Source organism: Chamaea fasciata, unplaced genomic scaffold (genome assembly GCF_029207755.1).
Source record: "Chamaea fasciata isolate MVZ Bird 193981 ecotype frontalis unplaced genomic scaffold, bChaFas1.0.hap1 SCAF_13, whole genome shotgun sequence".
NCBI classification, from domain to species: domain Eukaryota; kingdom Metazoa; phylum Chordata; class Aves; order Passeriformes; family Sylviidae; genus Chamaea; species Chamaea fasciata.
The window spans coordinates 8,632,063-8,659,598 of NW_027094098.1; the positions used below are offsets into that span (position 1 = coordinate 8,632,063).

Here is a 27,536-nt window from a genome sequence, read left to right on the forward strand (position 1 = left end):
GGGGGGGCCTTGCCCTTTACTTGTTTCCTGTATCTCTTAGGTTTTGTAACTTCGGTGGATATTCACATGAATTTGTGTGTAAGCAATCAGGACAGCTGTTACTGATCTATAGACAAATTTCATACTCTGTTTCTATGATAACAATAACATCTTAATTGTTTTAAGGTTGTGCTGGGAAAACTTGTGAAGTGTCTTTTCTGGTAAACACTTGAAAATTCACCTAACAAAAGTGTCACAGATTTGTTTGGGATTTTAAATTTTTTTTCTTTTATGAAATAGTGCAGAGCTGTAATAATCCAGTGAAACATTCTACCAACGTCCATCATGTATTGTGTTTGATATGCCTAGTATTTGCTTAAGACCTGAGCATGCTACTTGGCTGCAGAAGAAAATCTTTTTCTAAAAAAATTTAGAGAAGAAATAGGGACACGCATATTTCTCTTAAACTTGTGTTTAACCGTGTTTCTCTTAATGCTGCCAATTCCCAGTGCCCCAACCTATTTTCCTTTGAAACAAGCTTTGGATAGCATCTAATTCTAATTAAAGTTTATTAAAACTTTGTACTAATAGTAGACTGATTATAGGTAGTGTAAAAGTCTTGCTGATTTTCCTTTAATCAAAGTGTAATCTTGTCTACAGCTGTATTAAATTTAAGCTTGGATGACAAACCTCGGTATGTCAAAGCTTATTACTTAACAGCAAACATGTTTTTTGTGGGAAGGCTGTGTTTGTACTGGGAATGCAATTTGAATGTTATGTGAACTTAATTTGAGGGCTCATCTGTTTTGGTGATACACACTACAGATGCTTTTTTTTCCATGGAGTAGGTGGGCCAACATAGATGGGACTGATTTCATGCACAGTACCAGTGCATTGCCACTATTATTAAGTGTCATCATTTTTAATGACAAGCTTGCTGAGCTTTCTTCCATGTTCTGTTTGGACTATAGATTTTGAAATAATTCTTTAAATGTTTTTGGTTTGAGCTTCTAGTGTATGTCCTTCTGTCAGCTGGGGTTTTTTTCTTTTAGTAAATGACTCATTCTCCTGGTTTGCTTTAGTTTCTGGACCTTGTTTTCTGTTCTTCTAAGAGCATAGATAGTGATTTGTAGCAGGATTTAATGTATTAAATGTCAAGAATACATTTCAACAAAGGGCTATCTTTGTACAGAAAAAGCCTAACTGTTCTCAGAGCAGCAGTTTTTTAAAATGCTGATTAGACACAGAAAAAATCTGCATGTTACTTCCGGTTCTTCTGCAGCAGATAGCCCATTTCTAGCTAGATACTTTTTACCATTGATTAGGAAGTTAAATTTCTGTATTTCCTGGGAAGAGCCTTTGACAGCATTCTGGTTTTTTACCTATGCTTGCTTATTCTGGGTAGAATTCTAGTACATTGCATCCAGTGCTTTCAGTATCGAGAGCACTGAAGTTGAGAAACCTAATTTTAAAATTTGAGAAGTACAAGAATTGTTAGTGTGGATGCTGAAGTGTAAAAGGAGCTTGCCTGGGGGCCTTTAGACTGTAAAGTTGGAATTAATGTTTTAGGCAATCCACAGAATATGTGGGTATATTCTTATAATTAATGGAAAATTCAGTGTTAAAAAAAAACCTTGAACAACCCAATTTCATAATATAAAGAGTCTTCAGCTGTAGTTTCTGCTCTGCTTTTTGTGGCATTGGTTTTGCATTACCCAGGCCGGACAGTGTGTTGTGTATCGTGGCCTTGCCCTCTAGTGGCTGCAACTCAGCTTTAAATAGTGAACGGAAAAGGCATTTCGGTGCTTAGGGAAGGGATTTGGAAAATGTTTTGGTGGTGGTTTAAAGAATCAAATCATCGAGGGAGGTTATTTCTTCTTAGGCTGACAGTCTAGAACCTCTGGTGCTAGAAAGATGCTCTTTTTGTACTTCGAAAATTTTTATCTGTGTTGTAGAGGGAAATATGGCACATTTAGTATAAAAAACTTGTACGTGTTGATAATGACTTTCGAGAGGTGTGGACGACCACTCTCTCAGGCTTTTCAGCTGGAGGGGTGTGGGGATTGCCGTGAGTACTTTGCAGTTCCCCTGCTCATGGACGCCCGCTGGCAGATTGGTCCCAGGCACTGACTGATGTGTTCTGGGTGCATTTCTATTGACAAAGAGATTGTGGTTTGGGTTATTGGTTGTGTTTTATTTTTAGCTTGTTGGAAGAATCACATTCATGGGCACAGGTGTTACCAGTGTAACATCCTCGATTCCCCTGATGGAAAATAGGTAGGAAAAAAGCCAGCAAAATACTTGTCTGTGTAGAAAGCTGTACCTTGGTGAGTTTTGCCATATTAGCAACCTGTCTAATCTGTAAATCCAATGTACCTTGTATGTGATTTTTGCCCTTGACTAAGGTGTGTGTATCCTGAGTCACCATGTTGGGTACTGTAATTGATCTCAATCCTTGAATTCCTTTTCTGCCCTCTGCCCATTCCTCTGCTGGGCTGGTTCTGACGTGAACCTGTGAGGAGGTTGCCCCTTGTTTTGAAGCCAGTAGGACACAGCTGAAGAAATGACTGATCAATATTCTGTAAGATTGCCTATCAAAAATCAGCTCATACCTTCTCTCCCATTGCTGACTGACCCATCTCTGTATGTGGTTTTCTTAAGTTTAAAATAAATTGTCTTTTTCTTTACTGTGAAAGTATTCATCTCAAAGGAGCACCAGAATAAATCAGCCTTTGTTCAGGAATACCAGTATTTAATTACTACTTGCTTTGAAAGTCCTGATCCAGGAATGCATTGCAAATAAATACAGGCTCCTCCCAGGGTATTTTTGCTCTCACTTTGTTGGAGGTATGGCTTGGCAGTGCCTTGAGTACAAATATTAAACTCCCAATTGTCAGATTTCTCCTCTGTGCTGGAAAATTAATTTTCCATCTTTGGGTAGAGCCGCACCCTTCTCTTTTGGTGTTTGGTTTCCAGTTAATTGCATATGCTCTCTGCATGGAATGCTGAAGTTCAAAACACAGAATGAAAATAAATTAAGTTTAGTAATTTTTTTTTTTTAAAGTTTTGATCTGTCCTTGATACAGAGAAGCCTTCAGAAAAGCAAGGAGGAGCATATTGCTCTGGTGACCTGTTGTTTCCAGTATGAGGAACTGTTTTGTGAACTCTCACTACACTCTATTTGGGTAATATTTGTGGTTTGGAACTCTTACAAAAATATCTTGTTTGACATGAATAAAATTAGTGCAGTGTCATTTGTATTAAGGCAGTTCCCTTCAGTTCGGACTTGTACTTCTGCATCTTTATTGGCTGCCTTGAATTTATATCACAGTAGCTTTAAGTTTATCCTCAGTATGGGCATTTTAGCTGTAGTTTAGTGATGTGCTGAACATTATTTTCCTTGTGACACTCGTGCTCTGTGAATTGGTAGTTCAGCAGCAGGTGATGGCAGAAAGCTAGCGAACATTGCTTTGTGCAAAGGAGAGGTGAATTAACTAGGCCTGCTGCAGATGTTTGTTTTTAAAAAAATACTGTAGGGATATTAAACAAGTCCTTTCAGATGGAATATGCCCCTTAATAAAAGGAAGGGAGAAACTTTCCTAAATTTTTCAGGATATTTTGAGAGGTTTTTTTTGTTTATAGAGATAATACTGAGCCACTGCTGGATTGCATTTGGAAGTATCTGTGAAATCTGATGTGGATTTTTTTTCTTTATATGAATGTGTCATCGCTGGGAGTTTTCTCTGCCATAAACCAGCAGCAGGATGGCACTAATGATAGTAAGTAAACACAGTGCCTTGTGTGTCGGCTACACCTTCCTTTGTGTGGAAGGAGTAGAAACGAGAAACAGTTTGAAATAGTTTCAACAACTCCCTTTATGCTCTAAGCAGTAGAAAAGTCAGCATGTGAGAAGAGAGTCTTCTGTGCCAGGAGTAGAGGAGCTTTGATGTAATGATTAACTAATTTAGCTACTCAGCAGTGAATAGCAAGACAATTAAGAAGCTTTTGCAGTTCTGCACCTGCCTTGAAATGACTGGGGTTATGTTGGGAGTTGGAGTTTCCTGATAAACTAACGAGCTCCCTCATAACCTTTTGCTTTCCTATAAGTAATTCCTCTCTCCTGGCGGAGTGTCTGGTAATCTTGGCTTCTGTTGAGGTTTTTCTCCAATTTGCTTGCAAATGAAAATGTAATTGTTTGCTGATAGAAGTTCAGTGGTGCAATTTTCTTAAGGAAAATTTCCCTTTCAATTAATTTTCACTACTTATTTAGTTACCTTGTTGACTCCAGAATTTTGAAGAAGCAGAAACAACGGATAATGTTGGTGTTGGATTTCTCATTCTGAGTATTTACTGACAGATGCTGATAGTATTTCAAGATTGCTTTAAAAAAAATATTGTCTTTCATTTGTTTTCTTCTTTTTCTGTCATTTCTGGTTATTCATCAATGTTTTGCCATAAAAACAGTTCATTTGGTTTCTTTAGTAGGTGCTACAGAAATTTGATTTTAGTTTTTGTTTATGCAAGGTTCTTGTGAGGTCAGTTAAAATCTAAAGACCAGGAGAGATTTATGCATTACCTCTGCTTTTAAAGTAGGGAAAAGTTCTGTCCAAGCATGACAAACCTCTCTCTTCATGTCATACTTTTCACTGCAGAAGTCAGAGACAAAACCATACTTTTAGTCTTGTGCTTTATTTGGTTGGCCACCAAATGTTAACTATGAATTTTTGATTGTGAATTTAAGAATAAAGTTTTTTGTTTTCTGTATAGTCTCTGTGGTTTTTACTAGTGCAGAATGTTTATGGGTGCTTTTACCTCTTAAAGGTAAGAGTAAGTTGCAATAATACATTACAAAATCTGTAGAAAGATGTATGAAACATGTATTTGAAAAGAAATGATGTATGAAACATGTATTTGAAAAGAAATGAAGATTGTGTATGAGAACTTGCTCTTTGCAGAGGTTATTTCTTTTATCTGGATATACGTGTCCTACAAATACAGTCTTTGGGAATTTGTACATGTTGCAAGCAGGTTAACTTTACTTATTGCAAAGCTTGAGTGTGCCATGTTGCCAAACTTTAATTACATTTATTAGAGTAAATAATAGTGTTTAGCTTTCAGTCTAGTTTTGTAGGAAAGTATTCCTATAAGGGCCTCAGGATAGTTGAGTATTTCAGTAGTATTTTACACTTAAAAGTAATTAGCCTGAAGAAGCCTGGATTTCTGGATAATGGCCTATTAGGGTGTTTTATTTCTTTATTATAAAGCTGCATTAAGTTGCAGTATATTTCTGTAATTGATTAATATAAGGAACACAGTAGCATGAAGTGAAACCTCAGGAAGTCACCTTGACCATATGTTCCCAGGGTCCATATTTGATGAAATGATAGAAGTTGAGATAAATTGTACAAAGTAATCACTAGTGTCACAGTGATATATGATATGTAGCTGTACAAATGTCTTGTGTAACAAGAGGCTGAGCTTCTTTAATGGAATAAAGCCGAAATCCTCTTTGCAAGAAGTACAATTTCCTTCTAGAAACCTATTTTTATCTACTTTTTACTGGTTTTATGAGTACATTGCACAAGTCAGCATTTTAATATGGAGCAGGAAAAGTTCTTTTGAAGTGTCTGGATGTTATGTAAAATATTGTCATCTCTGACAGCAGTAAGACAAAATAAGTCTCTTCTTTATATTGTTTTAGTATTCTAATGAGTCAATTTGAGCATCTTGGGATGATGTGTGAGTAATCATTTCCTGGGAAGCTTTCTGTTGATTGTACTTTATTGATAATGTGCTTTAGCTTTGCAGTTAAAGCAATGGTACCTTAAAATTCTCTCAGCACTTTCAGGATGGAATTAAAATAGTACTTGAGAATTTTCATGTAGGCTGAAAATTCAATTTCCTCAAGCATATTGTATATAACTAGTAGTGAGTTGGGTAGTTTTTCTGTGGGAAACCTTTGTGCTTTGTCTGTATTCAGAATGGAGTTGCATCTTTTCTGAAACTGTTAATATCCTTCACCTTTTTTGTGATTCATGTACAAAAGTTTTAAAACATGATGTACGTGAAGGGACAGACTTTCATTTTGCTGAGAAGAGAATAAATATAAAATTCTTCTAGTTATCCTGAAACCATCCAGCACTTGTAGCAGAAGGCTGATACTCAGAAATTTTTGTGGACTGCGAGGACAAAAGTTAAGTAAGAGAGACATTCTAAAGATAAGTAATTAGTAACTATAGTGACAGATGTCTCACTGCAGCAACTCAGTCGGCTATATATAAACCAAATTACTTGTAAATTAGAACTCTTCTCTACATCTTTTTAAAAATAGCTTCTTGCATCAAAACTAGTGACACTGATGTGTAGAGAGGGATCTATTTTTGTATGGTAGCGTCGCATTTTGTGGTAAAACATTTAATCTTGAAGTTTTTGGTGAGTATCTATCTTGTCATTCTTCTCCTAATGCCTTTTGGATTATTTGAATAATCTAGGGATAGATTGGCACTCAGGTACATGAGCAACTTCTACCTTTTGCAGTCACTTCATTCCACACCTTGTGTTTCCTGCAGAAGATTTTATTTAGAAGACTAATGAATATTTTGTATCATGCCTGGGATTGCTTCTGCTCATATCCTTCATAATGAATCTTCTACCAGAGTGTACTTACTACAGAATTTTGAGGAGGGGAGTGTCCAGGACTTGTTCTTCTGTGACTCGGTGTTGTACTACATTTTTCCATTATGGAATGTGATTGCTGGGAGGTGTTAATTTCACAACTGTCAAGTTAGGCTTGAAATGTTTGTTTCTAGAAAATAGTTTGTGTTACTTTAATGCTACCTTCTGAAGGAGGATGAAGGCAAATAGGTTGGCAAGGGGAGCCATCCTTGGTGATAATGTTTCCATTCTCATTGGTTGTGCACAGTCATAGTGCACAATGGTAGAGTAAAAGCTTTGTTTTCAGTTTAATCTCTCACTTCAGTATTGGTATATATGATATATTTATGATCTTATATGAAGGATCCTTTCCCTGTGTAAACTGCTGTCACCATAACTCTGCTGGGTTTTTTTCCAGATATTTTCTTGTTTTAGGTGTTTGGAGCATTGATAGTTCCTTTCAAAACTAAAGTAAATAAAAACCATCTGCAAGTGAGTTAGTGCTGTTCATACAGTTCTGCACTGACTGATGTTGAGGGGTTCAGGAATTGTAATGCAATTTGTTTACTTACATTTTCACAGAATGTCAGAATGGTTCAGATTGGAAGGGATCACAGTGGGTCATCTGGTCCAGTCTTCCTGATCCAGCAGGGCCATCGGAGAGCATGCAGCAGCAGGGGTTTGTGTCCAGGTGGTTTTGGAATATCTCCAGTGGGGGAGACTCCACAGACTCTCTGGGCAATCTGTTCCAGTGTGCTGCACTGCAGAGTGAAGAAGTTCTTCCTCATATTTAGGCAGGCCTTCCTGGGCATCAGTTTCTGCCCATTGCCTCATGTCCCATTGCTTGGTACCACAGATTAGAGCCCAGCTCTATCCTCTGACACCTCCCAGCAGGTACTGCTAGACATTGGTGGGGTCTCTTCTCAAGGTGGAACATCCCCAGCTCCCTCAGCCTGTCCTTGTAAGAGACATGCTCCAGTCCCTTGATCATCTTTGTAACCTCTGCTGGACCTGCCCCAGGGGCTTCGTGTCTCTCCTCGACTGAGGAACCCAGAACTACATTTTATGGAAAAGCATGTATTTCATGAAAGCAAGGATGATGTAGATCATGGTTTCCTTCATTTTCTTAATTCAGCTTCAGACAGTTGTCTCCTAATACAGAGAATTTCACATTCTGGTTGTGAACTATACTTACAAGTACTTATGTAATTCTGACATACTACAGTTGACAGAAGTCAGGTAGTAGACACTAAATGCAGTGCTCTCCGCCATTCTGTTCCTGACTGATGCTGCTGCTGTGGGAGGTGTGAATATGTGGCTTAGGAACCAGCTCCTGGGGTTTGCTCATTTTTAGCTCAGGTCATCATTACATCCCAACCAAGTTAAGCAAACTGAAAGTGATAAGAGTTCTGAAACTGCACTGAGTTTTCAGCTGTCCCTGCTGTCAGGCCAACTTTGCTGCTTTCTGTGATTGCCTAGGAGCAGACAACCCCCCACCATCCTGGTCCAGCTGCCTCATTCCTTGTGTCCATTATCACGGGTGAGTTGAAGAAACCAATCTGGAATGGTGCAGTGGTTGTGAAAGGTGTAGGGGACTATGGGTTAAAGTTGAGGGCAGCAGTGCATAATCACACAAACTTTTGGACACAAGCAGTAGAGATTTTTCTCCTAATTTTCATATAAATGCACAAATTTTGAATTGTGAGCATGGGTTTTTGCTTTTGTTTTAAACTAGAGAGCTTGGATTGTGATATAGTTTGAGGTCCTGCACTTAAACTTTAGCCATCTTCTGTCATTCTCTTAAGTATGAATTACTTGGAGAAATGCAACAATACTGCTTGAGAATTATACTTGATAAAAATAGCTCAAACCATTTAAATAGCATATTTTTAAGCTCCATGTAGCTAGTTGTAAAACTGAATAATTAGAAAGAATTGCTTAATATTTTTAGTAGCCTTTCTGTTAATAAAGACCACTTTCTAATACAAATCAAAAATCATTGTAAAATAAATGTCTGATAGCCTCTTTCTCAATTTTTGGATGTAAAGTAGATTATCTGTAACTACTTGAAGAATAGTTTAGAGCTATTGATTACTAGTAATCCTGAGTCCTGAGCTTTACACCTTCAGACGAGTAAGCTGAGTTGCAACTACTAGCCAGCCTGTGGTTTGAATAGTGATTTAGAAAGTAAATGGGATGCTTAAATGGGCACAACATGTAGGAGGTGCCATTAAGTCTGCAAACATACTTTAATGTTTTTCTTTTTTTGTTAATGATTTTAATATGCCAGAATTTAAAGTTCTGATAGGTGTATCTGTAGAAGTCAGCAGTTACAATAAGCATTGCAAAGTCATATGTCAGAAGAAGTCTGTGCTGAAATGTTCGTGGGTACAACTTGAACATGTTTGCGTTGTTCTGTTGAGAAAGGTGATGTTTTACTACTGAGGAGGGCGCTAGAGCAACTCAGGGTTGTAGCCAAACACAAGTTTTATGCAGAGTTAATCTGTTGGTGCCTCTAAGTGCTGGGCATTACCTTTCTGCCTGCCTAAGGTGCTTCCTCTTCCTCCCCACAAATCCATCCAGCTTACCTTCCCTGTCACAGTACCTGTGTCCTTTTCAGGCAAAGTCTGCGGACCCCTCACAAGAGTTAAGCTGAGTGACAGCGCCTATAGTGAACTTCAAGGCACTTGAACAACCAGGACATAGCAAAGAACACAGGGATTAATATTTTATAGCACCTCAAATAATGTGTCTAGAGAGCCCAAACTGTGTTTATACCCCGCTCAGTTATGCTGGCATAAAGCTGCCTTTACCGACACAGTTTATTTTGCCTGACAGTAGGTATGAGCAACCAGCAGGGTTGTCCTGGCAGTACAGACAACAAAACTTCAAGGTGTAAACAGACACAGGAACAACTTGGTCAGCAGAAGAGCATATTCCCTGCTGTCCTTTCCCCTCTACCCCTTTGAACTACTGGCAAGTTTGGAAGGATAGCCTTGGATTCCTGGGGATAGCTGAAGATTTTAACCTTTTCTCATCTGTGTAGCTGGATTTACATTAGGCTTACACTTTGAGGTAAAAACAACCTCAACTTTTTTTGTCCATTGCTATGGCAAAGAATGTTAATTTTTTTATCCTTTTTTATTATTATTACTGGATAGAAAAAGTGATAAAGCTTTTTATTTTTTAGAAAAGTTACTGAAAACTATTAGCAAGTTTTGCTTCACTTGAGAAACCCAATACTTATAGTCCCTGAAAAACCAACTGCCACTCCTTCACTCTGTTCAATCTGACTGGAAAATCCCTTTCTTCACAGCTGGTTGTTTTTAGTTTCGTAGTGGGTGCCTGCCTGGGGTAATTAGAATAATTTTAAAAAGGAGATTTCATAAGAACTCAAAAGTTAATGCAGTAGTTACGTTTCTGAGTTGAAGGAGCAGGGATTTAGTAAGCAAAGGGCTATTAGATCTGTTTATTTAAGAAACAGAAAACTAAATAGAGAAGCAATTTTGCTTGATGTACCCCACCCTGTGAATTAGCTTGCTTATGGAGTCAAATACTTCTACTTCCTTGATAGGCGGGTGGAGTTAGGCAAGTGATAGGATAGGAATTCAGGATCTGTCTAAGCAGACCAGAATGAGGAACTCAATCAAGTGAGTCTGGAGATAATTTAGCATTTGAACTTCTCTGTCTCACAGCCAAAAGACTGACCTGGAATTCAGTATGGTTTGCACAGTGTACTCTGCTAGCAGAGTGCTGCTCCAAAAATGAGAAAATTGTCAGTGTTAAGACTTCAAATAAGATAAAATAATCTTGTAGTAATATGAGAGAAAAACATTTCTAGCCAGTGTGGCAAATGTTGGTGATGTTGGCTTGACCCTGGTAGAATTCTCAGTAAATGAACTCTGTTGCATTACTGCTTAGTGAAGTATTACTCCAGGGCAAGTATTCCAATTTCTAGATCCCTATTTACTTGCTGCTTTTGCGTATTAGCTTTAGTACTCAGGGGATTGCATTTATAATGTCTGCATTAATTGTTCAATGATTAGTTAGTGTGAGTAGGGGAAGAATCTTTCATCATTCAATGCAGCATTTTATGGTTTAACTGCTCTGGCTCACAGCCTTGCTGCCCCTTTATGGCAGTAACCATGGCAAAAATGAAGCTGCCATCTCCTTACTGATTATAGGTCATAATCTGACAAAATAATTTAGATCTTTCTGGTTCAAGCTAAGGCCACAAATGTACAGTAGGACCCTGAAGCCCATGGGAGTTGTGTGTACTTCTTTCACAAAGGAAATAAGAGGTGAGAAAAAAAATGATAACCTATGAGATTCTGAAATTTGGCTTATTTTTCTTGATTAATTGTTTAGGTAGTGAAAATTTATTTAATAAATAAAATATATTAATTTTTGACTTTGCATAAAAGACAATAGCCTACATTTTGGTACTTATTTACTTATTAATTCAGCTATTGAATGAGGCTGAAATAGGTGTAATTATATGTGATGATTCCTTCTTCCTGCATTTTTTGATGTAGAAGTTGTTCCTCTTCACATACTGAATCTCACATCTCTGTGTACAAACTGCCTCGGTTTTCCAGCAATTCTCCTCACTGTAGTTCTCACAATAATTGCCCTGAACTGCAGTTTCAAGCTGGGTTAGATGGAGTAGCAGTAATGTACTCTTAAAATGGCAAAGGATGGCTGTATATAGTAATAACAAATATTAGAAGTATTAAAAAGCTGGTCAGTTGTTTGCTCCTGTAGTTCTACTGTAATTAAATCTAGGTAATCAAGTCGCTGAAGAAGTCTCTACTTTCTTTTCAAGATTTTTCTATACATCTCTGAGACCGTATTTTGTCTTCTCTGAGATCCTTCAGAAGTGTCTCATCCTGTATCAAGCCTGCATATGGCTTGGGAAAGAAAACACTTCATGGCTTTCTCACTTGTCAGGCTAATTAAGGAGTTCTCTGCAGCCTGCCTCCTGAAAGATGTTACAATTGTGATCATTAAACAGAATGGGTTTGTTATTGCTAGTTGGTTTTATGGCTTTGAAGAAAACAGTTTACCTATATTTTGTAAGTTAGGTTAAAATCTGTCCTCGTGGAGCATAGCAATTTGCAACTTTCTAATATCAGTTAGAATTAGCATATTTTTTGTGCTTAATTTTGATGTATTATGGTTTAGGATCACTACAGAAGAATCTTCTATTTCTCGAGTCAGAAAATACTAGGAATTTGTTATGGGGGAAAATCATTGTGGTTTCTAACTGCATGAAAATAACTCATGAACTGATTTAGCAGGTTGTTGGTGCTCTTCTGAGTCACTGACCTAGAAGAAGGAATGAGATTTTAATGCACCATAGGTCAGAGCAGAGGAGGACATTTGTTCCATTGGCAAAACTGAACAGTAACTTGACGTATTACAAATACTAAATCTGTGAAATAAGTGTATAATTCCTTGCAAAACAGGGAAACAAAAATCTGTAGTTTTTTGGAACTTCCATAATACAGTTTCTAAGGAAGAGGGACTGTGCTGGAGATGTTTGTGTGTACTGATGAACTGCAAGTTTTAGTTTAGAATAAAATTTTCACAAATTTTCACCATTTCAGCTTGGTGAGGTGTCTGCAGTTAACTGATCTTACTAATGGTGTGTAGGTGGGAAGGAATATAAACAATAAATTACTAAAGAAGAAATACAGACTAGGAATTTTTATATATATATATATATATATATATATATATATATATATATATATTTTTTTTTTTTTTTTTAAATTTTTTTTTTTTTGTCTGAGCAGTTACTGTAATGGAGCATAAGTTTCTTGAATACTTTGTGTGTTACCTTCTATTTTTTAAGAAAGGAGAGGAAACCAGCACTGGAGCAATATATACAGCTATCCCTTGAATTAAGGATGTGGTAATACTTTAACAGTCCTCAAAAGCTGAGTTGTTTGGAATGTGCATTAGCTGCTATCTCTGCTCTACATTGGACTTGTTAATAAGAGGTACAAAAGGGCTGGGACTTTGCTCCGGAAAGTGAATCATAAAAGCAAGTATAATTAGGCCAGTATATGCAGCCATTTTTTTCTGGCAGCACTGGTTTAAGCACCTCCTCATGTACCTTGCATCAGCTCGAAACTGGTTTGCAGTGACTAAACAAGTGGCTGAGCCACTCCAAGTGACAAGGTGGTGGCACAGCTTGGCAGTGAGAGCTGGGAAGGGCAGGGTTCATCGCTGCTCTGTGAGCAGGCACTGCTGCCTAAGCTGGGGCTGCACTGGGAGCAGGAAGGACAAGTGGTGCTGGATTCACAGAAGGTGCTGTGTTACACAGCTGCTGTGTAAAAGGTGTTGGTTTGGGAATCAGAGAACCCTCTGTAGTACCGCATAATTAAATAGTACATTAAAAGCCAGGTTACTGCCACAATTACCAGTTAATGTAGAGACGCATTTGTTTAAGGTCTTGCACTTCATTTTATTTCCTGAAGATAGCTTTAGAAATTATCCATGTGGGATGGAGAGATTGACCTTTGAGAAACATCATTTGAACTAGTGAAAACTAGCATGGAAGTAACATTTGAATTTGCTACCTGAAAGGGACTGGCTCAGTGAGTTCCTGAGGAATTGCTACACTAAAAATAACTGAATCCTTTATAGCAAGATTTTAAGGCAGTGTGTTTTCCCTTCCTTAAATATCAGCTGGTATTGCTTCTTTACTAGATGCAGGAAGAAGAATATGTACAAACAGGACGAAAAGACTTAAAGAGCATCACTTTTCTAAAATTTATGTAATACAATTCAGTACTAATACACTTAAGTGGACATCAGTTACATAATATTAAATGTAATATGTATTTTCTGTGCACATTTGTTTATAAACATCCTTTTGCAGTTTGAATTTTGTGTCTTTTGATATTTTCTAAGTTTTGTATGGCTGATGCTCTGTTGCGCTTCTTTTCCTGTGGTCACTGTCCTGTATTTCCTTGTGCTATCTTGTCTGAGTCCCATTTGCAGATTCTGCAAAAACGTGGTTACAAGGGGCAATGATTAATCAAAATGTTGGGTGGGATAAAAGGCAGATATGCACAAAGAAGTAGAGGGTGGGGAAGAGCAAATAAGCAGAGACATGTTTGTTTCTCCTTGCCTGTGACTCACTTTTTCGTAACAAAAGAATTTTCAAATGAAGAAGAAAGCTAATTCAAAACAAACAGGAAGCAAGAAATAATTACCTCTGCACTGAACCATGAGAAGGTTCGGTACTTGCAGACTATTAACAAGATAATTAATTGGATTGGCTTCTAGGCATGTAACTTGTAAAAACTGCATTATATACTATTATGTTAATAGGTAGTATTTCATAATATGGAGAGTATTATTTAGAGTAGAGTGGGTTTGATTATTAGTACAGTGAATGCAGTCAATCTCTTGATCTATCCATAATTTATGTTTACCTTCATCTTTACCAGCTTATGACTGATTACTGTTTTCTTTTCCTTCAATTGAAGATCTAAGGCTTGTCTGTTGGAGGAAGTCTTTCACATACTGCTTTTCATTCTTTTCAGATACTGCATTTCATTTCAAACACCTACCTGAGCCTTCCTGTGCTGGCATTCCCCTTGATTACTGGGTCCTGTGTGCTGGATGCAGTTGAATTCCAGCTCTGTGCTTAGGGCCCCTGTGTTATGCCCTATAAGATCCACATCATATACTCGGTGTCATTTTCCAATACAATACCTGAGGGGCCCTGATGCTGTGTTCCATTTGAAACCCATTTTTCCTCTTGACACTGTGAGCTATGTATCGCTTTTTTGAGGCATGCAATAGAGGCAATTAAAAGCATGGAAAATTTTGCATGGAATGCTGAAAAAAAAAGAAAGGTCAGTTGCTTTTATAAGCAAAAGATAGGAATACATTCATTTGTCTGAACACAACATCTTTTCCCCCAACCTTATGCCTGCTTTGGGACTTCGTGGTATTGTTTATGAGTGCAGGAAGCCAGCAATTTCCACCATTCCAGCAGGTTCCTGTAATAGCTATTGTTACTTAGAGTAGTGAGATTGACTCATTCCAGTAGCTACACCTGGCTGTCAGTAACATTCTGGTCCCCTCTTTTGTGCTGTCACTGCTCAGGTCGTAGCCAGTCACTCTGGTCTTCTGCTAGGTGATTCATTTGTAACCTCTTCTCAGATGCAGCAGTTTTGACTACAAGTCTTGTGTCATAAAAACAGTTTCAGATTCAATAAGTTGCTATTAAAATTTAATTAACTCTGCAGATGGGTATTTACAAAAGTACTTGAAATTAAGTTAATGATGTGAACTAGTATTGCTGAGAAGTAAAAGCATCCTGTTGGTTTTCTTTAAGTTTCACCATGGTCTTTTATTGCGGTTCCTGAATTCTATCTTCTTCCAGAGGTTTTCCTTGTGCCTTCAGTACTAGCCTTTCCTGCAGCATGTTTGTCATGCAATACTGTTACCTTAAATGTATGAGCAGTTAGAATTTTTGTGTGTTGACCAACTTAAATATGAGTTGTTATATGTATGTGGCAAAAGGCGTTGCTAATGACACGTGATCCTGTACTGCAGGCAGTAGTCAAGGCACGCTTTATAGCAATTATATGTGTTAGAATTCAATCATATGTCAACTCAAAATCAAATACAAATACTACTTTAATAATGGGAAGGTGTTGCATCCTGATGAGGGTGTTTAGAGTTTGATACATTTGTTACCTTCTAGAAATAAATTTTATGTAAATAAAATTTTTCTTCCGCTTGTATTTCTTGTCTTATTTTTCACAGATATTTTACTGTTCTTTTTGTTTGGTTTTTTTTCAGTTTTATCTTCAAGACACTAAAAGTAGTAATGGTACCTTTATTAATAGTCAGAGACTGAGCCGAGGATCTGAGGAAAGCCCACCATGTGAAATTATGTCAGGTGACGTCATTCAGTTTGGTGTAGATGTGACAGAGAACACACGGAAAGGTAAGGCTGTGGATTATTCTTTGGTTTCTTTTCAAGTATATTTATTTAGAACATCTTACTACAATCCAGTCTTTAAAACTAAATGGCATTCCTGTTGTAAGAAAATAGTTTTGTTTGGTTTTTTCTTACTTCTTCTCTCCTTTGTGCTGGCAGTGAGTCCTGTGCCCATGTGGTGCCTTGATCAAGAAACTTGTCTGCTGAAAACACAGACTCTATTTCTACCCCCACGCCCCCAGATGGACTTTACTGGGTCGTTTCCATGGCCTACTTTCTTCCCTGGCTGTGTAGGTGCTATTGTGTGCAGGGGAAGCATAGGTCTGGAGAAGGAGGCTCAGCTGGGGCCACATGTTCATCTATTGCCTCAATTAAATTGACAGCAGCAGTTTTAAAAGTGCAACACAAGCATGTGTGTGTAGTACTGTATCGGGTTTTTTGTGTTTGGATTTTATTATTATAATTGTAATTACCTTTCTTTCAAGCCCTTTGAACCCTAAGGTTTCAGCTGATAATGTGGCAGGAGTATGAACCTGAAATTTCTTGATCCAGTAGTCAATGTAGGTTTGAAACAGGCTAACTTAATTCTTTGTATCTTATTCTGTAAAGATACAAATTCTAAATTTGTATCTTTAACAAATACTCACTGTTTCTTTATGTGACAGCTACTGATTTTGATTTCTGCAAGTACTTAAAAATTAAAATAGAGAAAAGTTGCTGTCTAATGAGGTGATGGCATTTTTGTTTGGTTTGGTTTTTTTTACTGTCTTCTTGCCAGTATGCACGGTCAGGAGATCTTGTATTATGGCTATAGCTCTGTATCTGTGTTAATTAATTAAATAATTAATCTCCTTTCTTTTGAAAATACATAGTATTTCAGGAACCATTTCTTTATGTATCTGGAGACTAATCTCTATGGGGATTTTAAGATTGTAATCAGTTTTGTCAAGACTTTTTAAAATTCCCTAATGGTTCTGCCACTTTCTCTAAGTGTTGAACTTCTGGCCATGTTCTGTAGAATCCTACCTACTCAGTAACACGCAGATTTGGCAATAAAATGTCAATTGCCATCACCCCTTTATTTCTTTACTGAATAAGACCTTCATAGAGCTTATCCTTAAAGAGAAGTTTATCAGAGAAAAATGGAATTCAATTGGAAGGCTGATAAAGTTCTTTCAAACAATCAAATAAATGAAAAGTCTATTAAAGCAAACCTCTCTCAAATCAACCCCCACCAAAGCCCAAGAAACCAAACCATAGTACAACAGGAGAATTTCTTAAAGTGCATTAAGTTAACAAAACAAAAAGGTGGCACCTGCTCTGTTACTCATGAATTTTGTCTTTAGCCTGACCGGGTTGTAATTCTCAGATCTGAAGTATCAGAGGAAGGTTAATGAATGTCTTTAAAGAAAACATTGTTAAGTAATGGTGGTGGTGGTGGTGGTATTTTGTCATGGAGAGCGTTCAGAGCTGTAGGATTTGAGTGATTCATTGTAGTGATGGTCTCATCACGTTGTTTTACTCTTCTCAAAAATGATTATAATTGATTATAATTGCAAAGATTCACCTCCAGATGCCCAGCTGAAACTGCCTAGGAGTTATTTAAAATGTTCCCATGTGAAGTGATTGCAAACATTTATGAATACTAGCAGTATACATGGAAGGAGTCAAAGGAATACACTACATCTAATGAACTTGGAGCTGTTAATTTGATGAGATGCTGTCCTTGCTAAGACAAACTGAATTTCTTCAAGTGTATTTAGACTAAAACAATTTTTATTATAAGATTTAGTTGGAAGAAAAATTGGGCTTGACTTGGCCTTCCATCACATTGCAGTTCATGGGAACACTTGTGGAAAGCTCATAGTAAGCAAATTCTTGCCATGAATTTTTGCCAGTCGTAGTTATTTGCTGTGGTTTTATGTTAGTTTTACAAAGCACAATACATTACACAAATGCAGGTGACCTGGCTTTTGTGTAATGAGGGATCAGATTATGCAGCCTTCCTTGTCCTTTTCTCTGGCTTTGAACATGGAGGCTGTGATCATGTTACTCATGAACGTGTTGAGCTGCCTAATGAGGAAGAGGATACAAGTTTGCTTTCCTCCCTTTCTGCTCCCCCAAGCAGAGAATGAAGATTGTATCATCACAGGGTGTTTACCTATGGATGCAGTTGGAATGCATATAAACATTGGTTTTTTACCAGTTTATTTCAGTAATCTTAGATGTTACTGTTAATCTAGTCATGAAACAGACAGGAAAGTAGTTTTTTAAATTGGTGATTCCCTTTAAAAGCACTTTGCCCTCTGATATTTACATAATGCCTTACTTGCACAAGACATTTCAGCAATCTGCTGTGTGTAATTATAAGGTAATGACAGGACAGAGCCAGTCTAGTTGCCCATGTAAATTCTGAATTCTGTCAGTATTGCTAGAATACATTTATTTTATTTTCAGGCTGTGTTTTAGTAAGTAATTTCCTTGCAAATGTGACCTGGATTTGATTCATTAAAATAGTGGCATGTTCAGTATGTGATTTTTCAGGTTGTCAGGTATGAGCACCAATTCCTCAGCTTCCTGCTGCTAAGCCAGAGTTAGTAACAGGTCCTGGAGAAGTGTTTGCGTCCCTTCTGCTTCCTTATTTGTCCACTTGCAGTATTACTGACAAGTCCGGGGGCCTGGCCATTACCCCCTCCTTAATACAGTACTTATTAACATCTCATTGTGCTTTTCTCTGTTAGTGTGGTTTATATTCTTTTTGCACTTTCTGAATTTCCCACTTGGTGCCAGAGCATTCCGAGTTAACTGGTGATATGTACCTGCATGGAAAGGAGCAGCAGCATTGCAGAGCAAGGTCAAATAATACCAGCATGATTTAGTTCAGATGCAGTTTATGCACTTGTTTCTAGTCGGGTTTGGAGCCCTCATACATCTCTTCTGTCCTGAGATGTTTGAGGGAGGTCATGCAAGTGGGGAGCCCAGTGTCTGCTGCAGGGCAGTGCACAGACCCCCGAGGGGTGTGGGGGGCTCCTCAGGGCTGGGTACCACGTTAATGAATGAAAACAAAAATGAGAGCATCATTGGCGAATTGTCTCTCTAGGAAGCAAAAATATAGACAAACAGAAATGGTTTCTGTGTTGCCATTATGCTCTAGTGCAGCAGAACCTGTCTCAGGGGTTTTGGAGCTGTGGGAATGTGGGGCAGCTCCGTGTTTTGGAATGGACCAGCAAGCTCATGTCTGAAGTGTGGAATAGCAGGTGGAGCAGGAGCGGAGTTTTACACCGTGGAGGGAGCTATGGATGTGAGGCAGCTGTTTCACGCCATGCAGGGAGCGGTGTCCGTGGGGCGGCTGTGTGACCCATGGAGGGGGCGGTGTCTGTCCGTGGGGCGGCTGTGTGACCCATGGAGGGGGCGGTGTCTGTCCGTGGGGCGGCTGTGTGACCCATGGAGGGGGCGGTGTCCGTGGGGCGGCTGTGTGACCCATGGAGGGAGCGGTGTCCGTGGGGCGGCTGTGTGACCCATGGAGGGGGCGGTGTCTGTCCGTGGGGCGGCTGTGTGACCCATGGAGGGGGCGGTGTCTGTCCGTGGGGCGGCTGTGTGACCCATGGAGGGGGCGGTGTCCGTGGGGCGGCTGTGTGACCCATGGAGGGGGCGGTGTCCGTGGGGCGGCTGTGTGACCCATGGAGGGGGCGGTGTCTGTCCGTGGGGCGGCTGTGTGACCCATGGAGGGGGCGGTGTCTGTCCGTGGGGCGGCTGTGTGACCCATGGAGGGGGCGGTGTCTGTCCGTGGGGCGGCTGTGTGACCCATGGAGGGGGCGGTGTCCGTGGGGCGGCTGTGTGACCCATGGAGGGGGCGGTGTCCGTGGGGCGGCTGTGTGACCCATGGAGGGGGCGGTGTCTGTCCGTGGGGCGGCTGTGTGACCCATGGAGGGGGCGGTGTCTGTCCGTGGGGCGGCTGTGTGACCCATGGAGGGGGCGGTGTCCGTGGGGCGGCTGTGTGACCCATGGAGGGGGCGGTGTCTGTCCGTGGGGCGGCTGTGTGACCCATGGAGGGGGCGGTGTCTGTCCGTGGGGCGGCTGTGTGACCCATGGAGGGGGCGGTGTCCGTGGGGCGGCTGTTCCCGCCCCGAAGGGCGCGCGCGGGGCGGGGCGGGGCGGGGCGGCCCGGGGGCCGCGGTGGGTGACGCTGGGGCGCCCCCTGGCGGTGGCGCTGCGCAATGGCGGCTGTGCCGCCGCCAGGGCGGGAGCGGCGGCCCCGCGGAGCGCCCGGAGGTGAGTGGGATGGAGAGGGGGGTAACATATAGGGACAGGGGCTGCCTCAGCTCTATTGGGAAACCAGGGATTGCTTTACTGCCTTTTCTTGTTACTTTCTCAAAAGAAATACTATAGACCTGAATTTAAACCGTCGCTGCTGTTCCGTGCAGTCAGAACTGTATTCATGTTTTTTCTGTGTTGCTTTACCTCAGGCTTTCTCCTTGTTTCTCCAATTGCAGTGAACTGATAGCTAAAGATCAGACTGCAGAGTTTGGATATTGTTTCCTTTCTTACTAATTTAATTTTGTAAGTCTGTGAAAATGCTGGGTACATTTTTCCAGTCACTGTCTCTTTGAGACCTTTTGCTAGATGCCTGTTATATCTTAATTTGAGACAAATAAAGCTCCTGCAGATTTTAGGACATTTTTGTCAGTCTATCTGTTGACAGAAAAACTTCAGAATTATGTAATTTTACAGCAGACCTACCTTATATGTGACCCAAAGGCAAAGCTGTCTGTTGGTATTTAATGTTAGGTATCTTAATGTTTCCTTATTAAAATCACTGATTTCCTCTTAAAGAGAGAATTCTGCCAGGGTACAGCTAATTATAGGGTACAGCTAATATTGCTAATGTATTTTTTTAAATGCTTTTGTAAACTGGTTTTATTCCATTGTAAATAAAGACCCCAAACCCTGCAGTTTCGTCTGTTCTGCCCTGGCATGTAAATTTAATATTTTGCCTGGTCAGCTTGAGAAAACAAGATGCTCTAGCTAGGAAAATACATCTCCAAAGTATTAGTTAAATAAAGGTTAAAACCAGCTTGTCTTCATTGGATCATTTCTTCTGTATTTTTAGATTCTATTGAGGTAGCTTCCTTAAAAACCTGTCTCATTTCCCTGGAGTATTACCAGTGTCCTAAAACGCCCATTGCCCTTTTTTTCAAAGCCAGATTCACTGTTTTACAGGTATTAATAACCAAGAAAGGAGAGCAGCTATTTGTGTGTTAGTGGGTGCTGGAGGTATGGTGGTACATGATGGGTGGCCACACACTCATTTGTGTCTCACTTGTGATAGTGTTTTGGGAACAATGTGCAGCTATCTTAGCTATCTTTCCATGTATCTGGAAATAATTTTTACTTCCCAATTCATGCAACCATACAGGGAAAAAAAATCAACCAAAACTCACACGTAATTGGACTGTTCACAAAGGCATTGAACATGGTATCAGTAACATTTTATAACATTGTGTAGAAAGTTTGAACTTGATGTAAGAATCAAGTATTGCATTTCCTCTTCTTATTCTTTAGGGTCTTTCTCGAGTTGAAAGAATCTTGAATTTAGTCCTCAAGGAGCAAGTCCTTTTCTGAATGAAAGACCACTTGTCTGGGGCTATGCAGTAGATATGCACTACAAGCACCCCAAAATAGAAATGTGTTGTATTGAATGCTGCTTATGGTGTTTGAAAGAATGTACTTCTCAGTGGTTCCTACACGCTTCCTCCGCATTTCCTTTTCCATCCTTGTTTGTAAATAATAATCGCTTGGCAAGTTGCAGATCTTGTAGTAAGTGTTGGTGACACAAATTGGACATGTTACCTTTTAAGTCCCTGGGTATGCTTGTCGGAATCTTATCAAAAAGGCGGCCCGTTGTTTTGTTTATACCTCTGCATTCCCTTTACCTGGTGCAGGTAAGATGCATTCCTCTTCACTCATTTTATGATCTAAACTTTCACTTTTTAAACTTACTATAGTAAAGACAAGTTTCAGGTATTGCTGCACGTGGAAGAGTTGGAACTGGAACTGCTCCACAGCCAGGACTGAGTACACAGTATAATCTCTTCAAGTTTGTAATGATGACGTTTCCTGTGTCCAGAAGGAGGTTTGAGAAGGCAGACCCAGGCACTGGTGCTTGAAGGTGTTCCTGCCTCCTCCTCTTTTCCTGTCTCAAGGTTTCTTAAGGCAGTTTGCTTGGTTACTATAACATTAAGCACTGAACTTAAAATTAAGTAGTAGTGGATCAGAACGACTTAGTATTTGTTTCTTTTCAGTTACCCATGGATGTATAGTCTCCACAATCAAGCTGTTCCTTCCAGATGGAATGGAAGCTCGATTCCGATCAGAGTAAGAATATGTATTTGCATGTACTAAAATTCAACTACTGTATGATGAGGGTTTGATGGATATTATGTTTAAAATCGTAGTGGGAGCAGTTTCTTTTCCCATGATCCTGCAAAGCAAGTAACTGAGTGCATGGTTCTTTTGCAGGAATTATGTGAGAAAAAAAAAACCCTCATTTGCTTGTTGTTTTTAGTAATTAAGACAACTGTAAAGAAAAAAGAAGTTCTCTAAAAGAAGAAGAAAATTCTCATGTAGTTGTGCTTTTCTGACTGTGGTTTACTCTGCCGAAATGGGTACTAGAAACAGAAGAATATAAAGAAAAAGAAAGCAAATAAGCAAATTCTCCTGCCCTCTTTCTTTATTTGTGGTTATTATTTTGGCTGTTTTGAATGCTCATAGACTCGACTAAAGTGAAGCTAGTGGAAACTCAGATGAGTATTGACAGCATGTTCTGTGTATATGCCCATTTTTGAGAAATCTTTCAAGAGCAGTAGAAACCAAAAACTTTAACATTTTGTTCACACTGAGTGCTAATCACAAATGGCATAATGTTAGTCACTTTCATTATCAAGAATTTTGTGGGGTTTATTGCTAATTTAAACATCTTTTTATCATTAGTATCCAGAAATACTTGCATGAAGTTTTAGGGTGTCTTTGCTTGCTTGTGATGTGATAAGTAAAAGTAAATAGAAGATTTTCCATGTAATTTCATGTCCAAATAAAAAATAGTAAAAATGTATGGTGTTATATTTTTAGTTCTGATGAAAATATCCAAGTACAACATTTATGCATTTTGTGTCTGCTTCTTTTTTTATTTTTTAGTGTTATCCATGCTCCATTACCAAGTCCTGTTGACAAGGTAACTCAGTAATTTGCTGGTTTATACCTTATTCAGACACATACTATTTCAGACTTGTTATAAAGATGGAGAAATAGTGAAGTCTGTCCAGTAACATTTTGATATGTTTTTACCTAGTTTAATATTTTGAGTTACATTTAAGGTAGAGAAGTAATGCAGTGTTACAGTGTATATTTGAAGGTGACTTTTTACATTGTGGCACCTGAAACATGGCTTTGGAACAAAACCATTGATGTCAAGATGGTTAATTTCCAGGTACAGATTGACAGACTAACAGGTCTTGCATAATTTAATACCTGATGTTCTGTGGGACCCAAGAGTAGCTCGTGATTTGGTGTTTGGATGAGGTCTGTTTTCTTTATATCATGTTTTTTATGGAGGAGAAGCTGCGCTGCACAATCTGGAGAGCACTGTCATGTTCCCAAGGAAGGCTGAGACCAAACGTCTCTGCCTCTCTTGTATAGCCAGAGTTGCTCACTGTAGAGTCATGGAGTCAGTATTGTTAAGTGTAATTCTTGAACTCAGTTTTGCTAACGTGGGGGACTTGTAGAAAAGCTTTTAATAGATGCTTCCTTGAGTAAAGTGATCAGGAGTTGATTATTCCTCTAGTCTCTAAAATGAAGGATTAGCTTAAATGGGTTCTAGTCAGAGTTTTACTCACAAAGAACAAAATTTCAAGAAACTGTGAAAACCTATTTGTGTAACCAGCAGCCTGAGGAATCTGTAGGCTGTGTTTAAGCTGAGATTTCAAAACAATGTTTGGCTTGAATCCAGGGCAAGGGTAGAAATCCTGAGGAAGGACTGCAGGTATGACTGTGGGAAAACAGTTAAAAATTATTTCAGTGTAGGAAGCTTACAAGAATTAGTGAATAAATAGATTGGCTGAAATAAACCCACAGACACCCCACCCCCCCCCCCCCCGCTTCTCTCCGAGTGTAGAACAGTTGGTTATTATTCAAAGATAATATGGGTATTCCTTAATTCTGAAATAGAGACTTATAAAGGGTGATGATGATAACTCATAGGTTTGCAGGAAATATGCGGTCGTAACATGTGTGATGACATCGAGTTGGAAGCCCCTGGATTGTGTTTGTCCTTGGGGTGAATGGCTTCACTTTTGTGCCCCTTGTTTCTTTTTTGTCAGTTTGGTCTCAACTGTACCAAAAGCTTTAAACTCATTGGTGTGTTGGGTGGTTCAAGAACTTGTGCAGGAAAACACAGTGGGGCCCAAGTCCCAAGTTGGGAAGTTCTGTGATTAAAAAAAGCATAAATAGTAACAGAACAAGAAATGAAGGAAAATGCTATTATTAGATAATCTGAAGTTTACCTTTGTAATTAGATTTAAGTGAATTTTGCGTTATTTGTGTTTAATGAAAAATCCAAACCATTCAGATTCTTACTTGTCTTCTTTTTCAGGTTGCTGCTAACACTCCCAGTATGTATTCTCAGGAATTGTTTCAGCTTTCACAGTATCTACAAGTAAGTTTTCTTTTAAGGGCATTTAGTTTAGCTGAATGTTTTTGTTCAAAACACACGTCTTATCTTGTGGCTTGTATCTATTGGAAACTACAGAGAAAGGGACAGTGCTGGCAGCTCTTTCTCCTCACTGGCATCTTTCTGTGCCTGCTTCTGTGTCAGATTAATAGGTGTGCTTTTCCCAAGATGTCATGTCACAAAAGAGTTACACTGTGAAATGGCAGCACGTTAAACTGTGTGCTGATAGATAAAACTAAACTCTAGAAAGGATGATAAAATTTGCTTTCTGGGGAAAAAAAGTAAGCTTTTTTGCTGGTAAATTCTGTCCAGGTTTAACTGTGTATGAGTTCTACTGATTTATTTTGCCTGGCTTTGTTTGATAATGCTGATTTTTATTTGTTCACATCAAGGCTTTTGAGATAAATGCTATCTTTATATGTATTTGCTGACATAGTAGGAAGGAGTTCATGCAGATGCTCTTTCTTTGGAAGCCGAATACACATTCACTCATCAGTCTGTTCACTCTCCATATCCTGGAGTTATCAAAGACACTCTTCTATCTTCCTGTCATAAACCAAAAATCAAACAAAAATAGTAGTTCTTACGTGGCATTTCTCTTTTGTGACCTCATTTGAGGATGACCAGCTCATTGCATGGAAAGTGCCAACCTGTCTTTTGGTGTCTGCAGTTTTGTTGCTCAAATTATTGACAAGACAAAGTATCTTTAAGTCCTGGGAATAATAAGAGTATGTCCTCAGCATGTGCAACATAGCATGAAAAATTAAGGGTTTAGGAACCTGTGGTTCTAGGATAGCATTTTCTAATTAAACTATCCAAATAAGTTTGTGGATGGATAAAATGGAATGGGCTTATTATGGTTTTGAATAAGTTGTGTTTGCTACTCGCATTTCCTTTTTTGTTGTATTTTTTGGGATCTCTTCTGTTACTTCTGATTTCCTGAGTTGTTCTAGCTGAACTGACTGGTGCCCTGCTCTCTTCACAGGAAGCCTTACATCGGGAACAAATGTTGGAACAGAAGTTGGCAACCCTTCAGCGACTACTTGCTGTCACACAAGAGGCTTCAGATACTAGTTGGCAGGTATCTGCAGACATCCTTTCCTTATGGACTGAACTGTGTACTGCCATATAAATTTTAGCTGTTAATGAGGGGGAAAAGCAGCAGAAATAATAAAAACTTTTTATGGTGGTTTTCTAAAACTGCAAAAGACAATGTTTAATAAATTTAGTGATCGTGTACCTTTAAAATAGCTATTAGCAGTAAGCACTCCACCAAAATTCAGCTCTTTAAAGCAGAACTCTACTGGCACTATATTAAACATGTGATAATTCTAAGGTAATACTTATTTTCTTCTAGGCTTTAATAGATGAAGACAGGCTGCTATCAAGACTAGAGGTTATGGGAAATCAATTACAGGCTTGTTCAAAGGTAAGTAGTTCACTTCAAGTCAAATATTAGGAATGCTGAAAGGCAGCTCTTTACAAGTGTTTTGAAAGTAGCTAGTTGTAGGAAAGCATTTGGAACATAAACTTTCCAAAATGAGCCTATGCAACTTTGATAATCTGAGTAGCACAAAGACACTACATCTGCTCTGTATTTCAAGGCATCTCAGTAAGTGGCTGTTGTTTTCAGTGCCCATGTCCTGTCTGGTATTCAGAGTTACAAGTATGTGCTGCCCTGGTTGGTGTTTAGGCCACCTGTGCCTGCTTTGGATTTTAATTTTTATTTTATTTCTATTTCCTCTCAACTATCTACATTGTAAGAACATTTTATGCAGGTCCTGTTTAAGGTCTTTCCTCTGGGACCTGGCTTCTCCAGTTCTATGTCTCCTAGGCTTGACATTGTCTTAGCAGTGCCCAAAAAAAGTGCCATAATTTTCCTGGGATCAAAACTGACCACTCAATGTGTGCTGCTATACATACACTTCAAAAAAACTTACTTATACCCAGTCAGGTCAAGAATCTTTCGTCACTGATGTGTACGTAACATTTTCTCATCTATCAGAGGTTGCAAAACATTTTTAATAGAACAGGCTTTATCACAATCTAAGCTAAATCTAATTTATTTAATGAGCAAAACAGTAATTATTCTATTCTTGAATTATTTTGTATGTACAGAATCAAACAGAAGACAGTATACGAAAAGAGCTTATAGCATTACAGGAAGACAAACACAACTATGAGACAACAGCCAAAGAGTCCCTGAGGCGGGTCCTTCAGGAGAAAATTGAAGTGGTCAGAAAATTGTCTGAAGTGGAGGTACTGAAGTTTCATTTCTGGTCTTCTGGAAGTGCTGAAATAGCTGTAACTGCTGCTGTTTAGATCCTGGCTTTGTTGCTGTAATATGTCAGTATCTGTTGTACTCTGACACTTGCAGGCCTAAGATTTTTAAACCCTTAATGAGAAACTATTCTTACAGCTCTTCCCTTTTCTCTTTGCTTTCAAAATTCATGATGCTGTCTTACAGAAATTACTGTGGGGGGGACATACACAGGGAAAATGACATACGTGCATTAAAAAAAATGCTGTAAGACCTTGTCTAAACTGCAGCACTTATGAAAACATACATTTAACCACTTGTGAAAAGTATGCTTAAAAGGAGTTTTTACAATGAGCTTTTACAGTTGAAGTGTTAGACAGTCTTTTGAAGTAACATTTCTGCCCCCATAACATCTTGCATTATTCTCTTTTCCTTTATTTTCCTTTCCTTTATCATTATTTGCTATATTCCCTTGGTCAAGAAGTCTCATAAGACTAGTTGGCATCCTGTGCATACATAGTGCTTGGAAAAAATATCATCTGCAATGTTTGGTAGTTTATTGTCTGTCTTTTGTTATTATTTATTGCATAATAATTTCCTTACAGCGGAGTTTAAGTAATACAGAAGATGAATGTACACACCTGAAAGAAATGAATGAGCGGACTCAGGAAGAATTAAGGGAATTAGCTAATAAGTACAATGGAGCTGTAAATGAAATTAAAGATCTTTCTGACAAGCTAAAGGTACTGACAGAATTTCATCTGACTTATGATAGAACTGTGATAAATGGAACTAATAAGTACAGTTTGATTTTTAATGCAGCAAACAAAAAAGTTAAGAAACTTGTTAAACAACAGTTAACAACAGAATGATGCATATCATCTGCATGTTCTCTAGGTTCTGTTTTAATGTAATTGTAACTGTCATCAGTTAAGTAACTTCCTAAA

General features: G+C 38.8%; 1 protein-coding gene across 23 annotated transcripts in view; it reads left to right on the top strand.

The window, feature by feature from the left end:
- SLMAP (sarcolemma associated protein) overlaps positions 1–27,536 on the top strand; it is a 77,127-nt gene that overhangs the window by 17,695 nt on the left and 31,896 nt on the right. For all 23 annotated transcript variants that reach the window (XM_066195371.1, XM_066195383.1, XM_066195375.1 and 20 more), the window contains exons 3-10: positions 15,463–15,610; positions 21,907–21,979; positions 22,799–22,835; positions 24,252–24,314; positions 25,315–25,410; positions 25,687–25,758; positions 26,448–26,588; positions 27,195–27,332. In XM_066195371.1, the coding sequence (XP_066051468.1) occupies positions 15,463–15,610; positions 21,907–21,979; positions 22,799–22,835; positions 24,252–24,314; positions 25,315–25,410; positions 25,687–25,758; positions 26,448–26,588; positions 27,195–27,332 (768 nt within the window). The remainder of the gene's footprint in view (positions 1–15,462; positions 15,611–21,906; positions 21,980–22,798; positions 22,836–24,251; positions 24,315–25,314; positions 25,411–25,686; positions 25,759–26,447; positions 26,589–27,194; positions 27,333–27,536) is intronic.